The 14,961-nt window shown below is 36.4% G+C and overlaps 2 protein-coding genes and 1 long non-coding RNA gene across 4 annotated transcripts in view; 2 read left to right on the forward strand and 1 right to left on the reverse strand.

Moving 5' to 3' along the window:
• Window positions 1–3,773, forward strand: part of LOC135083037 (transcription factor AP-2-epsilon) — a 30,244-nt gene extending 26,471 nt beyond the window's left edge. The window contains exons 12-15 of the mRNA XM_063977800.1: window positions 1,637–1,755; window positions 2,019–2,161; window positions 2,569–2,736; window positions 3,030–3,773. Of these exons, the coding sequence (XP_063833870.1) occupies window positions 1,637–1,755; window positions 2,019–2,161; window positions 2,569–2,736; window positions 3,030–3,137 (538 nt within the window). The 3' untranslated portion in view covers window positions 3,138–3,773. The remainder of the gene's footprint in view (window positions 1–1,636; window positions 1,756–2,018; window positions 2,162–2,568; window positions 2,737–3,029) is intronic.
• A 2,544-nt stretch (window positions 3,774–6,317) lies between these two features.
• On the forward strand, window positions 6,318–9,005 carry LOC135082897 (uncharacterized). Its single transcript, XR_010259513.1, has 2 exons — window positions 6,318–8,562; window positions 8,791–9,005. It is a non-coding gene; the product is annotated as an uncharacterized LOC135082897 (long non-coding RNA).
• Window positions 9,006–10,178: 1,173 nt separating this feature from the next.
• On the reverse strand, window positions 10,179–14,956 carry LOC135082892 (large ribosomal subunit protein uL30). 2 transcript variants are annotated; one of them, XM_063977656.1, is made up of 7 exons: window positions 14,847–14,956; window positions 13,900–14,047; window positions 12,945–13,064; window positions 12,585–12,674; window positions 12,037–12,180; window positions 11,434–11,583; window positions 10,179–10,338 (listed from the first exon to the last, which is right to left on the reverse strand). In XM_063977656.1, exons 2-7 carry the CDS (start codon window positions 14,041–14,043, stop codon window positions 10,198–10,200), a joined length of 789 nt encoding a protein of 262 aa, XP_063833726.1. In that variant the 5' UTR covers window positions 14,044–14,047; window positions 14,847–14,956; the 3' UTR covers window positions 10,179–10,197. The 2 variants fall into 2 exon arrangements, with proteins under 2 accessions (XP_063833726.1, XP_063833727.1); XM_063977657.1 differs by lacking the exon at window positions 14,847–14,956 and adding an exon at window positions 14,771–14,842.
• Window positions 14,957–14,961: the final 5 nt, after the last annotated feature.

Raw genomic sequence — 14,961 nt, forward strand, 5'->3', positions numbered from 1 at the left:
TTTTCGGTTTTACGGTTATATCGCGTAAAGGACTTACCCTATCGAAAACTGGTCTTCATGACGGTTGAAGGGCATTTAATCCTGCATTGAATAAGACCACTGCTGAACATAGGCATAGGCAGAAACATGCAGGATTAAATGCCCTTCAACCGTCATGAAGACCAGTTTTCGATAGGGTAAGTCCTTTACGCGATATAACCGTAAAACCGAAAAAACGCCCCTTTCGGGGGCCCCCACCACTTAAGCGCAACTTCGTCGAAGTCGAAAATTTAGGATAGTCTTAATGGGTAACAAATGAAGCCATTAAAACAATAAAATCTATTGTAGGAATTATTTCCGATTTCAAATGTAATTCTACTGGCCTATTAGGCAGTTCGATTTTTTAAGTTGTTTATTTAATCAATATTGATTTCTATTATTTTCATTATAACGTCATTAACATGTTAGTAACTAATAACAATGTCAGTTATCAACTGGTTGGTTACTTCATTCAATGATTAAACGTTTTATTTTTTTATATTTTCAAAATTAAAAATATTATTTAAAAATATCCCTATTATATTCCTAATTATTATTATGAGTATGAGTATTAATTTACATACTATTCTCGTATTGAAAGCGGTTAATAACTTCATAAAATAACATCAAAGACTTGAAAGATCACCTACCGAAAATTCAAAATTTCCAAAGCTTGGTACATGCAAAGCGGCACCCAAAGGCACAAGAATTGTATGTCATCTTGATCGCCGTGTATGGTGCAATAGCTCATGTGAGTACCAGCCCTTCAGTACTATTCAATTTTAAAAAAATCCACTTTAAGTGTTTTTTTCCATACAAAAAAAATTAAAATATTTTTTTTCTCACACATGGAGCTACTCATACCCTTCATACTATATTAGTAAAACAAAGGGAGGTATACTAAACACAATGCATATTTTTATTTATTAATTTCTGACATTAAGTTTCTATGGTATGGGAGCTTCATTTTCAGACCACCGTGCGCCGGCAGCGTTCGGATCGGATATAGTGACGTCATCGTCCCCGCGCCGGGCGGTCAGTGAACTTTTTTAGTAATTTGGCCATAACTTCGTAAATTTTTGTCGTAGAACAAAAATTTTTGGACTGTGTATTAAGGATTTCTTAGCCCTATAAATCTGCATTCACAGCTAAAAATCGAAATGATCCTCATTGAATCGATTTGAATTTCGAACAACTTTCTACGTGTCAATCACACGCGGGGTAATCGGTTATCGGTAGCTCCATCTATCGCGCAGTAGTTGAACTACGACATCTGGTTGTATCATGTCACGTCTGACGAACCTATTAGTGCTTTTTTGGTTCCTTCGAGTTCAATGACTGAGGCTGAATGGACAAACCTGCATAGTCATGTTTGGCTAGCATTTTGATTGTGATACGTTTATAACGTTCTTTGTTCGCTGTTTTGTGAAAATAGACGCATGGAAACTTTGTATTTGTTTTTTTAATTTAATAATTATGTGGAACATTATCCTGTTTAAACATGGATATAAATAAACCAAACTCATTTTATATAAAAAAAGTTTTTTTTAATTGAACACTCTTAGCTACATCGTTTTACAGCAATGTATTTTACTAACATCTTTGATTGTTGTTTCAGAGCAAAAAGTAAAAATGGCGGGCGCCTTCTCCGCGAGAAGCTGGAGAAGATTGGGCTGAACCTGCCGGCTGGGCGGCGGAAAGCCGCTAACGTCACGCTGCTCACTTCTCTAGTCGAAGGTAATTTGATATCACAAAGGTTTAGTTCAAATGAGTGTACCTCAGTGTTCACAAAATCATACAAACCTGGTACGGCGCGGAAAAAGTGAAAGGGAAGTTCATCCCTCCAAGGTGCCAAATTTTAATATTATTGTTTAAGTTTATTTGCGCTCACTTAATTGATGCCACAGGCGCGCGCAGACACACGAGTGCCCGTTACAAGTTTAAAAAAATATTTTTATACATTTCCTTTTCACCCCATTAAAAGTATTTTTTTTCTACAGCGGAAGCAGTGCACCTAGCACGTGACTTCGGCTACGTGTGCGAGACGGAGTTTCCCGCGCGTGCGCTGGCCGAGTACCTCGCGCGGCAGTACGCGGAGCACGACGCGCGTCGCCGCAGGGACTTGCTGCAGGCTACTAAACAGGTGAATTGCTTTTTATGCTGGTCTGGTTACATTGACTAGGTCAAGCAAATGTCTATACAAATATTACTGTTTTTAAATTTGGTACTCGTAAATGAAGTATTTTTTATAAGAGAATCTCTTATTATAAAGACTTTCTGTGCCAGACCGAATGCATGGGTGATGCCGCGGGCAAAAGCTATTCTTGCCGATTAGTGGGTGGGACCTGAGGAACATCACACAAAACAAAAGCTACACAACAGCACTACAAGAAAACTCGATGAAAGACGAAATCTGAGCAGGACCACCTTGTCGCAATCACTGTCTCTTGTAATTGGACCCAGCATAATAATGTCATGGCCCATAATAACGAAGGCTTTATGGTAATCCTTGGTTGGCAATCTGCATATCTAAACGCCTAAACTCTACAGGTGACAAAGGAGCTAATGGACCTGCTGAATCAGGATCGGTCGCCGCTGTGCAACACGCGGCCGCCTCACCTGCTAGAACCAGCTATTCAGAGGCACCTCACGCACTTCTCGCTCATCTCGCACGGGTTCGGTGGCCCGGCCATCGTGGCCGCTCTCACTGCGATACAAGTAAGTAGTCATCACCATCAGCAGGTCACTTAGTCTCCAGCTCTTCACTGATGGAGTACGACTCTCTCTAACTTACCAGAGGCAGACAGGCAGAAATATAAAACCGAATCAATAGTTAGTTAGTAGTAATATAATAATAATAGAAAACTTACAGATTTGAGTCTATTAATTACAAAAAATTCTTAACCGTAACCAGTTCTTGGCGTTGTTTTAGTAGGAATTCCCTAACTGCATTACATACTTATATAATATAAATAGTTGTAAAAAATATTCACATTTATTTTTCTTTCCAGAATTTCCTCAACGAGTCCTTGAAGCATTTAGACAAATTATATCCCCAAAGCGGCATGGTGTCTTCGTCTATGGACAAAACAAAAATGGACCCTGACATTAAGAAGTAACAAAAGTATCACGACGTTTTCGTCGGATTATTCTCAACGCGCACACTCAAGACGAGCCAGTCGGGCTATACGGGACTTATGATACTTTTTACCACTAGCAAGACCTTAATGTTGCCTGTAGAAAAAAGTATCAAAACTTTTTAATATCCTAAAATTCTAAACTGCCATTGACAGGTATAGCGTGAGATTGCGTATTTATTTTTATGAACGTCTGTGGTGACCCGCATACAAATAAAGTGCAATTATAATACTCAAGATTGTGAAAAAGTGTACATATAGATAGCGTATGAACTGTAGTATTAATTAAGCATTTATAGTGTACTTAACGTAATTTTGATTGCTCGTTGACTAAGGTTACAAAATGTTTTTTTACATGGATTATGAATAGATTTTCACGGCATCCACCGCAATAAGAAAACATATCAAAATGTTAATTGTAAATAAACTAGAATATTTGAATGAATTTACATTTTTCACGAATAACAAGAATAAATAAAATTGGTTGTATATTTTGGTGAACATAGTTTTTTTTATATGACTGAGCTCACTATAAAGGGTTTCAAAACCTTTTTATTTTATTATTGCTTCTAAAAAGTTACTTTTTGATTAATAAATTTTACCAAGAGGTTTTAATTTAATCCCAACTAATATTATAAATGCGAAAGTAACTCTGTCTGTCTGTCTGTCTGTCTGTCTGTCTGTCTGTCTGTTACGCTTTCCCGCTTAAACCTCGCAACCGATTTTGATGAAATTTGGCATAGAGATAGTTTGAGTCCCGGGAAAGAACATAGGATAGTTTTTATCCCGGTTTTTGAAACAGGGACGCGCGCGATAAAGTTTTTCTGTGACAGACAAAATTCCACGCGGGCGAAGCCGCGGGCGGAAAGCTAGTTTTAATATAATGTAAGCAGTTGAATTACAAAGATCAGTGCCATTTTAATTCGCACAGAGTCGTAAGTACTCCTATTTTGTTCCTTTGTTATGTACGGATCAAAAAATTATTTGTATGATGTCTGGTGACCATAGTAATATCATTCCGTTTATAGTGAGCTTCATTTATTAAATATAAACAGTATTGTCTTAAACATTCCTTAACAAAACGAATCTCCTTAGTTGTTAATTTAAATTAGACATAGTTTTTGCTAGTGAATCAATGTGAAAGTGTGCCAATTAGTTCGTTATTGGAATTTGTAAAATATTCCAGTAAATAGGTATTTAATATTTATTATCATTGTGTCTTTGTACATATAAATTGCTGTTACCTTGCCTAAAACTTATTTTTGCTAAAGTACAACCTTTCTAAATTGAATTGAATTCTTATACATTGTACGTGGTGTGTTAAATTTAAAAAAAATCACAGATTGTTTTTCGTTCGTAACCTTTTTTACTTTATAAAGAACCCAAATACATTATAAGCCAGACATATCCACTACGAGTGGTAACTGAGGTAGAATGTCTTCGCCCAGAGTTTATTAAAATTATTTTATTTAAAGTTAACTCGTTTACTTTTTGCATAATTCATTTTTTTTATTGAAAAGAGGAAAAGGACTATGATTGATTGAATTAGTTTTTTCTGTCTCCAACTTATTTGTTTGCCATAAAATATATTTATAACATTTTATTTTAATAATTTCCGTGTGATATTTATTTTTTATTATAAATCGAATTAGTTAGTTTAAGAGAACCTTGTCTACTTTATGATGTAACGACATTGACCACACATAAATATTTTTTAAAGTACAACTCGTATAAATGTGCCAAATTTATAAGATGTCATAATTTTTACCCATTTGAAGAAAAAGTTGTTTTTTTCTTTTATAAAACTGCAGCAAAACGTTAATTTTGTATTATAGTAAAAACTTACATAGTGTATAAGTTCTCTTGTATTATTTAATAAAGAAAAATACTTTGATAATCTACACTGTATGTTGATTACCTCATTGTCGTAAGATCTAATTTAGGATTTTAAGTATTGGCACATAAAAAATAAAGGCAGCTCTGTAGATAATAAACGACGAATGTAATTATGTTCTGTTTGTTTAAAACCATTTTGTTATATCAAGAACATGTTGAAATGAAGTTGTGACACGTCAGAGACTCGCTATATAACATGAAGATAAAGGTACGGACGTTGGCACATTAAACTAAACATTGTAGCTCCTTAGCAAAAATGTATAATCTAATGTGTTGGCGAATGTATAGCCGGCATTTGTTTTTTTTAGGACTCTGTCACACCATCTCGAAACGATGAAGATTCAGAAGTTAAACCACGTTATCTAGTGGGTCAGACAGCGACAAACACCAAAATTGTATATTCAAAAAGATCGTAAAAGTAATTTTATTTTAATAAAAAAATAAAAGCCAGTCATGCACTTTTAATTATTCATCTTTTTATTTCATTCTTTTTCAATACCTATAGGACAGTAAGTAACATTAACGACAGTAAAGTTTTTTTTTTTTTCATATTTACAAGTTAATTTTAACTTACGATATTTTTACTCAAGGCATTCAATAGAAAACAAAAGAACAAACAATAAAACTGATAAAACCTTCTATTGCGGTTTAGGGAAAACCTTTGAAAAATGGTAATATAATTATGGATAAGGATAAAATAAAAATAAACAGTTAATAATATTAAATGATTTTGTCAAGTCAATAATTTTGGTAAGCAAAGTAAATATTATTGTATAGGTTAGTTTTACATACCAACAGGAGCGAAATTGAGGATGTTATTCCTCAGCAGTAAGCAGTTAAACCCATAGAGAAAAGTAATACGTTAAACCATAGAGCAAAGTAATACAGGTTAAACTTTTCCATTGTAATAAATTTCACATCAAAAATTCAAATGTTTATGCTAGCGCCATCTGCCAAAAGCTTTGAAATAAAGCTTTGCGCGCTTATAGTGAGGCTACTCCCCGCTAGATGGCGCTTCTAAAAATGATACGACGATATTTTGTCTGGCCACAAACTACAGAGTATGTTGTATACTATCTGAAAATGTTATTTAATTGTGAAAACTGAAAGTCAGATCATTTATAAAAACAAGTATCCCATTTATCATAAAAAAATATTATGGTAAAGCTAGTTAATTTCATATTTCATTGCCACGTAAAACAATAAAACAAAATGTCTGCTTGACAGTCATGTGGTATTGAAGCTTTGTTTGAAACTGTGGTTTGAAATGTCAACAAAGTTTGAATTGAAGAAAAAACCAGCTCACCGCCAGCTTTGTCGCAGTTGTAAAAAAAACTGTAACCGATCTCAAAATCTTGTGATTTGCATCAAAATGGATATTCAAGATGAGCCTGAAATTCTGAAGAGGTGTTACAAGTGTGATCATCAGTTATTTGACAGCATAAACATAGTTTACAATGCATCTAATTCCATGATCGTTATTTGGAATAAATACCAAATATTCGTTTACGAAGACCTCAACTTTGAGAGCACTGCTAAGGTGTTCATGCCCGAGTTTCAAATCCAGCAGCTGATACTATCAAACAATTATTTAATATGTTTAGACAAAAGTGGAAATATTCACACAACATCTATGAAATTCAAGAATCCTGCACAAAAACGGTTCAAAAGCAGCTTCCAGCCGAAAGAGCAAGGTATTATGATTTGTATTCAAATCCAGGATGATCATTCATCAAGTATCTTGAGTGTCAAATGTGAAAATGACCTGTACTCTTTGTGCCTTAACAAAATTAACTCCGAGTTTACTTTAGAGAAGAAGATTGCGTTGCTACACTCTGGCCGGTGGCCATTACCGACTGCCATACAGGATAAGTGCATTATAGCAATACACAAATTATCAGAAACTGAATTTGATTATGTGAAAAAAATATTTGATGTCAACAGTAATTATATCGTTAATGACTATAGCTTAATTATCATGTCTTTTGATAAGTTGTCAGTTTACGGCTGCTTATTTAGCCCCAAAATGCCTGACGAAGCTGTCAACTTGGTGAAATTGTACACATGCCCATCTGAAATATGTAACATAGAAATAACTGAAATAAACAATCTTTTTATATTGATTGGGCTCAACATTGGCACATTAGTGCGACTGAATTTAAGAAATGTTTCAAACAAGCCAGAATTGGTGCATTTAAACTCGGCCCTGTATAAATTTCTTACTCTGAAAGACACAGTCTTGTACACAGATGCTAAATCTATGTGGAAAACAGACAACACATTTACAGAAAATATATCATTCTTCCAATTCTTTGTCAAAGATGTTAAGGATTTCATAAAATTCGGTGACCAAATAATTTGCACCACATTCACGAACTTAATATACATCTTTCCTATTGACGACGAGTCCTCTTATATTAAGCCAATCACAACCGACGAGTATTGTGCAGCTGAGAAGTTATTGAACAACTCCGAGTATTTATATAAAATTATTGAGGAATTAGAGAAAAACAATACACTGACTAAAAAAATAAATGAGGAAGGCAACTTCGTGACTGCCTTTTCTTTATCAAATAGACAAGATATTATGGATAATATTATTCACCACACCATTACAGTGTATGAATACTATCAGGATGTGATACATGAGCATCCTGGTCTGATGGCAACAGAAGAACTGTATAAGTACTCGCTTCCAGATACATTTTTCATTCTGATCAACCTGTCCACTACGACACTTCAGCACATGTTCAACAACATACTATCGAATGTATTAAATGACGTCAAAATCCATATATCTCTATCAATGGACGGTAAATTACTGAAAACAACAAGCATGAAAGTTACAGATACATTCAAAAAGTTGAAGGTTCTGATGCCGGTAACTATTCAAGATGAGAACATATCAGAAATGGATGTGAATATGGAATTGGTTACAAGTGTGCCTGGAGCTTTTGAAGAGAAGCAAAAACTGTGGGTCACGCTTTACAGGAGACGCGTAGTACTTACCTCAGAGCATTTCATACAATCTGCTGTACCAAATACGGATTATCCACCTAAAAGAGAGACGAACATTGAGAAATTAGCCTGGAATTTCACTCAAGATTACTATCAAGAAATGGTGAAAGTCACTAACCTTATGAAGTTGGATAGCGTACCCAAATTCTCCATATACCTAAAACTGCCCAACAACTTTGCTGAATTGTTGAAGAAAAATGCTGACCATCTGAGCTATTTGACTAAAATGAGAGCCGAACAAATAGTACAGAATTACTCATCAGAAGAATTCTTGAAATCAAATAGCCCTGTAACATTTGAAGTAGGCAGCAATAGCGTTGCTGTAGAAATTGTGAGCGATGATTTTTCAAAGCCACTTTTGAAGTTCTCTTGTGGAAATATGACCGTAGCACACGATATAAGAAACTTATTTTCAAAGATTATTTATGATGATTTCAAAAACTCTGGGCCTGGTCAGGAGTTTGTGAAACACACACTGTATTATGAAGCTGAGGTATGTATAGTTGTAGCAATTTAATGAAATCATTTAAAACTGAATCGATTAAAAGTAAGCCATTATATGAATTATTAACTTCCTAGAAAGCACACAATTTAATGTAATGTCTAGTTTTAAAACTTAGGTCACTAACAGTAAAATTAAATATCAGGATTTACATGTTGTTTTTTATTAATATTTCATTCATAAACATTTCTAATATTCCATTTTTATTTTATTTTACAGAAAGTACTCAAGAAGATCAAGAGCTGTATACAGAACAAGCCACATTTCAAGGAATTTCAACCAGTTGCTGATGAATTTGAAAAAAATATTATAGGTGCTCTTCCAATTTAATGAATTTTTATCACAATTTAATAGTTATTTAGTAAGGAAATGTGATCTTAGTGTAAGAGAGAGAGGCTGTGATCAATATAATTTTTGTCATAATGTACCTCCTATATCGCATTATTTATTTTACCATTACCATTACATGATGTACAGGCGACAGCACATCAAAGTACAATTTTGCTGCAAACTCGCCTCTATTACAATTGTTTAAGATCCCCGCTTCCCCAGTGTTAGCCTGATGTGCTGTTGTCCGTACGTACATGTTGTCTCGATTATAGTACCATTTTGATGAGAGCGAAAGAAAACGGAAATTCGTAGCAGGAACTGTGGCCCTGTTTTTTTTTTCAGAAATAAATAATACTTTGTATTACCTAAAAACATAACCCTCCTTCTGGCGCAGTCGGGTAATTAGTACATACTAAGGCAGTTGTAGACAACCGGCGATTAGACGACGCGCGGACCGTTTTCAACGGATATCCTTTGCTCTAAATTTTCTCGCCGGACCTATGTACGATGCATGTGCACATTCATTATAAACTATACACCACCGCTAAATCAGTCAAAAAAACGTATGTTTAGAAGCAGCCTTATGCTTGTGTTACAGGTGAGTTCACCACACAAAAGTCCAGTGGGGGCGGGCGGGGTTCGAACCCGCGTTCTCCGAATCTTGACTAGTCCCACCACCCCTTCACTGCCGGGCTGTTCTGTTACAGATCGAGAATCGAGATCGCTTCCGACGCGATTTCTGACACATACATTCTAAAGCACAGTTTTAGTTTTATCAAATGCGCCCTCACATTTTGAACGCTATGTTCTTCTGATTAATTTCATAACTTTCCCCCGGGGCAGACTTGACCTTCACTGGTTGGGTTTTTATTGGCGGTGGTAAAAGCTGTAGATCCTGGCTACAGAGGAGTTGCAGCGGTGGGTATAGTGAAACGGACCCTCACACCACACGAATTACGAGTTGTTCTGTCCTGTCATTGGTCATCAATCAGCCGACGCGAACTACACACGTTGGTTTGGCCGAAGCTTGAGCCTAGGCGCAGACCACCGATTTTTAGTTGGCCGATAGTTGGGCCCGATTCTAATTTGTATGAAGAATTGGCCGATAGGTACCAAATCGGCGTAATGTGCGCACTTTCATTCATGTCCATAATGATTTACATAACAGCCCGACCCAACAACCCATAGAGTAACTTGTATCAACAACCTAGGCTAACACATGGATATAAATTCTGAAAAGGGTTAGGATTAAACAGCTAGTAAATGAAAGTCGTAAATAAATTTATATCTATTTATTTAGACCATCCTCCTCAGCAGGTCGTTGATCTTGTCCTCGCGGTTACCGAAGTCTCCGCCATCGACGTAGTGAATGGTCTTCTTGCGCCAGCCTCCAGTGGGGTTGTTCAGTTTGAAGGGCCACAGGAAATTGCTTGCGTACTGTTGACAAAATGAGGTTTTAGAGTTTGTATTTGAATAACTTTATAGTAGCACACAGGATAGAGACACGATTTCAATACACATTTCTGCGTTCACATAATAATATACGTTTTGTTTAGCGCTCGTCAGTCAGTTGGCGCCACTGTAAAATAGATCTAACTTGACCTTCACTGGTTGGGTTTTTATAGGCGGTCAAGCTATAGATACGCTAATTTTTAACGTCTCCAATACAAACGCGCTTCTTCTATCCGTAAGCGCGTCTGTATTGGAGACGTTAAAAATTACCGTAAGCGGGGCCCTGGCTACACAGGAGTTGCAGCGGTGGGCACGATAGGTGGGGATAGTGCCGTGTAAAGTCCTGTCACTCGCTAAAACGTTAGCGTTCATTGAAAATGGTTTTGCTGTCATTGTTTCGTATAGATCGCGGAACGAAAGTAGAGGCGAATACGTACTCAAATGTTAAATAAAATGAACATTGAATATTCAATACACTAGCTGCGTCGTTTCGTTAAATGTCTGCAAGCGAGACAAAAAGCACTTGTCAATCCGACTACGCAAAACAGCCTATTACGATAAAAATCTTTGCCTTTGTTGATGGCCTCAACTCTCCTTGCGCGATCTATAGCAGATGTGCGCTTCAGGCGTATATCTGCCATGCTATATGCAATCTAATCATTTCCCCAATCTAAATATATAAAAGGAGAAACTGACTGACTGACAGATCAGCGCACAGCTAAACGGCTAAACGTAGGCACTTGAAATTTGGAAGGGACGTAGCTTAGGTACCGTAGAGGTGCACTAAGAAATGAATTCCCGAAATTCCCACGGGAACGGGAATTAACGGGAAAATCCTTTTGTATGAAAAATCTAAACCGCTTAAGTTAGACGCTTGAAATTTGGTATGCAGGTACCTTAGTAAACTTAAAGCTTAGGTACAACAGGATATTGCAAAATTCCCACGGGAACGGGAGTTAGCGGGAAAAACATATGTATGAAAAAATCTAAACCGCTTAAGAAAGATGAAGGGGGTAAAACGGGATCCACGCGTACGAAGTCGCGGGCGGCCGCTAGTAGTGTATACTTTGGAACACCCACCTTGAACTTGTCTCCGACGGTGAAGATCTCGTGGATGAGGTCCTCCACGCAGATGATGTTGTTCTTGCCGAGCTTCTCCTCGATGGTGGTGTTGGACGTGATGGGAACGCGCTGGCCCTTCACCTTCGCGAAACCACGCTTGTACACCAGCTGGGAATATACATTACAAGGTTTTAATAGTGCGTCAGCATTTTTTTCTAGTGTCGAGTCTGACGCAGAATGTGCAGTTCGGAAAATGCGCACTTCCTTTATACGGGCTGAACTGAAGTGTTTCTATAAAATTAGTATGGAAATGTGCGTATTTTGCCAATTGCACATTCTGCATCAGCAAAAAATTTATTACTTTTTGATAATTTTTATATTTTCTTAATTATGTTGTGTTTTTTTTACACCAGAACACTGGTCTATCGTTTTCTGACAAGTTAATTTTCTTTCTTGCCTACATTACACAAGACTCATAGATAGATAAATCATAGGAGTCGAAAAGTAGCCTTTTAATCTTTCTCTAATCCAAAATTCTTCTATTAATGGTTGCATAAAAAGGTAACACAAAGGCTGAAAGTGTCACTTTTCCATTTAAAACAGTATGGATTTTATACTGACCTCGCGTACACTCTTCAGGTTGGGGTATCCCCAGGTGATGTAAGGCTCAGCGATACGCAGCATGTTGACGGTAGCCTTGTTCAGTCTGACGAACACACCGTTGTTGATCTGACGCAGTCTGAAGAGCTGCAGGACTTTGCGGACCTGGTACGGAGAACATGGATATTAACAAGTTTGTAGAACAAAAGAAGTTTGCCGGTCTGAAGGTGTGACGTCAGATTAGAAAGTTAACAGCATCTTTATCAGATGAACTATGCCTTTAATTTGGGATCATCATTTAGATTTTAGAACATGAAATAAACTTTGAATGAATGAATAGTTACTAAAATAGAGAAACTCGAGTCAAGTTCAATCATATACGCTAACAATAAAATGTACTTTGACAGAATATTTTTTGACAAAGAACTCTTCAGGAATTCTAATAACATGAATGCACAATATTGCAGATGTTTCATACATTTCTGCTTGAGACATGCCCATATTTGGGGGACCAGTAGCGAAATATTATGCAGTTATTGTTAATAAAAATAATGAAAATGGCAAATTACCTTGGGTGACACCTGGTTGATACCACGAATACGGATGACAAAGGCCAGTTTAGCTTCACCAGGAACATAGTAGTTGCCACGGTTGCGTGCCTGCAAATAATTTTTATTAAATAACAAACAGTAGTGTCTAGTTTACAAGGTTTTATTAGTAACCAAAATCATGTGCAAAGTAGTATCAAATAATGCATCAGAGCTTCTGCAAGCCTATGAATTGTTCTTTGGCCAATTTATGTGCTAGACAACATTCTTTTTCTTGCACTGAGAGAAAACTGAAAAATACAGAATCTAAAGAAAATATTACAACTAGTCTAGCCAAAAAGGGTTGGTGATAGAATAATAATAATTGGAATGCTGACTCACCTGTCTTGCTAGCCTAATCTCATCGCGTTCTTTGATGCGGTATTCCTTAACATACTGTTCAGCCCTCTTGAAGATTTCCTTCTTCTTCTTGATGGCCGCTGTACGCCTCTTAAGTGTGACCTAATATAAAAAAAACACATTATAACAACAACTTCTAAATAAATCTTTTATTGAAGTTGATTGGTCAGGTCAGGTATAAAGAGTAAACCATCATGTAGGTCAGTGTGATTTTTCATCATTCAACAACAAATTGCTATACAAAAATTAAAGTAGCAAGAGCATTTATTGCTGGAAATGCCTTGGTACGACAATATCCTTTTCAAATTGAATGCTAACAAGGTATTTAAACAAGAAATGAGCCTATTGCACAGCCACATCAAGACACAAAATCCCAATAAAATTATCTCTCCTGGGGCAAATTAAAATCACAATATAGGTTTAGACTATTCTTACTATCAAAATCAGAATTTTATGATAGGCAAAATAATCAACATGATGACCTAATAGAAAATGCTTTCTTCTTCTTCTTTTATTTTGGCACTAGCTTTCCGCCCGCGGCTTCGCCCGCGTGGAATTTTGTCTGTCACAGAAAAACTTTATCGCGCACGTCCCTGTTTCAAAAACCGGGATAAAAACTATCCTATGTTCTTTCCCGGGACTCAAACTATCTCTATGCCAAATTTCATCAAAATCGGTTGCGAGGTTTAAGCGGGAAAGCGTAACAGACAGACAGACAGACAGACAGAGTTACTTTCGCATTTATAATATTAGTTGGGATTAACTTGTGTTTTGAAGACCATGATTTCGCCAATGTCATGTAAACAGTAGAAAATGCTTTCCAATTTGGAAAAAAGAATTGAAGATAAGTTTTAATAAGTTGCCAGACTTTAAGTTTCCTTGTTGTCTTGATGTGTAGTGCCACTATTCTCCAATAAGTTCAAATAAGAAAACATACTTGGAGGCGGCGAGTGCGGAGATGTTCTCTCCGTTTGCGGTGCTTGAGCACTGACTCGGGGACGGCGGGCAGCTTCTTGCTGTCCTCCTTGCCCTTCACGGGCTTCTTCTCTGCCGCTACCTTCTTCTCTGTAGTCGCAACCATCGTGCTGCAACACAAAATAATTTTATATCAAACGCTGCTGAAAATCAGCAACTTTAGCCTATGTTTATGTGCAGACAAAGGTAAAACTCATTATGAAGCTTATCTTAACAGCTAGTCCACTTAATACTATTATTAATACTTTTAAATCATTATGAACATGATGGATAAATTTGAAGAATATTGTGCCAATAAAAAAACAATCTGGAATACAAACAAGTTTGAGATTTTCTATTGCTGGCAGTGTTAGAAAATAGTTATAAATACCTAGGTATTATTTTTAACTAGATCCCTACCTAGTCTAGTTGAGGATAAGGTACAAAATAGGCCTAAATGGTGAGGAATTATGAATGTGTGAGGTTAGCCAGAAGGAAATTGATGAAACGACTTTTAACTTAATAGATAGTATCCACTTTAAATTTACGTTTCATCTGTATAATAATCTAGAATGACTAGCTCAGGCCAGCAACAGGCCGTAGAAACACTCATTGTGCATGGCATGAAACATTGGAGGTTAGATTTTGGTAATAACACAAATTAACTTTGTGGACACTAATGAACATAACGAGTGTAAAAAGTCACAAATTAGAATATATTTGGATCACAGAAGGCAAATTAAAGGATAAATTCTGTAAAATCAAGACATCAACCAAGAGGCGGCATGTCATCCAACAATGTACAATCTTTTCACTTTTTCACTGTATTCCACTATTATTTAACGTATACTGACACTGTAAAAGGGCTCCTTGATTTCTTACAAACTAAATTACACCAGATTTACCACAAAATACAAAATAATTATCAACCTGCGGGGCAAAACTCCACGCGGCACGTGTGTCAAGTTATCAAAAGAAAGACAGAAAATTGACTTCCGCTGACCGCCATATTTCTATTATTTTATTTCTGGCAACACCACAGAAC

The sequence above is a fragment of the Ostrinia nubilalis genome, chromosome 22 (assembly GCF_963855985.1).
Source record: "Ostrinia nubilalis chromosome 22, ilOstNubi1.1, whole genome shotgun sequence".
NCBI lineage: Eukaryota > Metazoa > Arthropoda > Insecta > Lepidoptera > Crambidae > Ostrinia > Ostrinia nubilalis.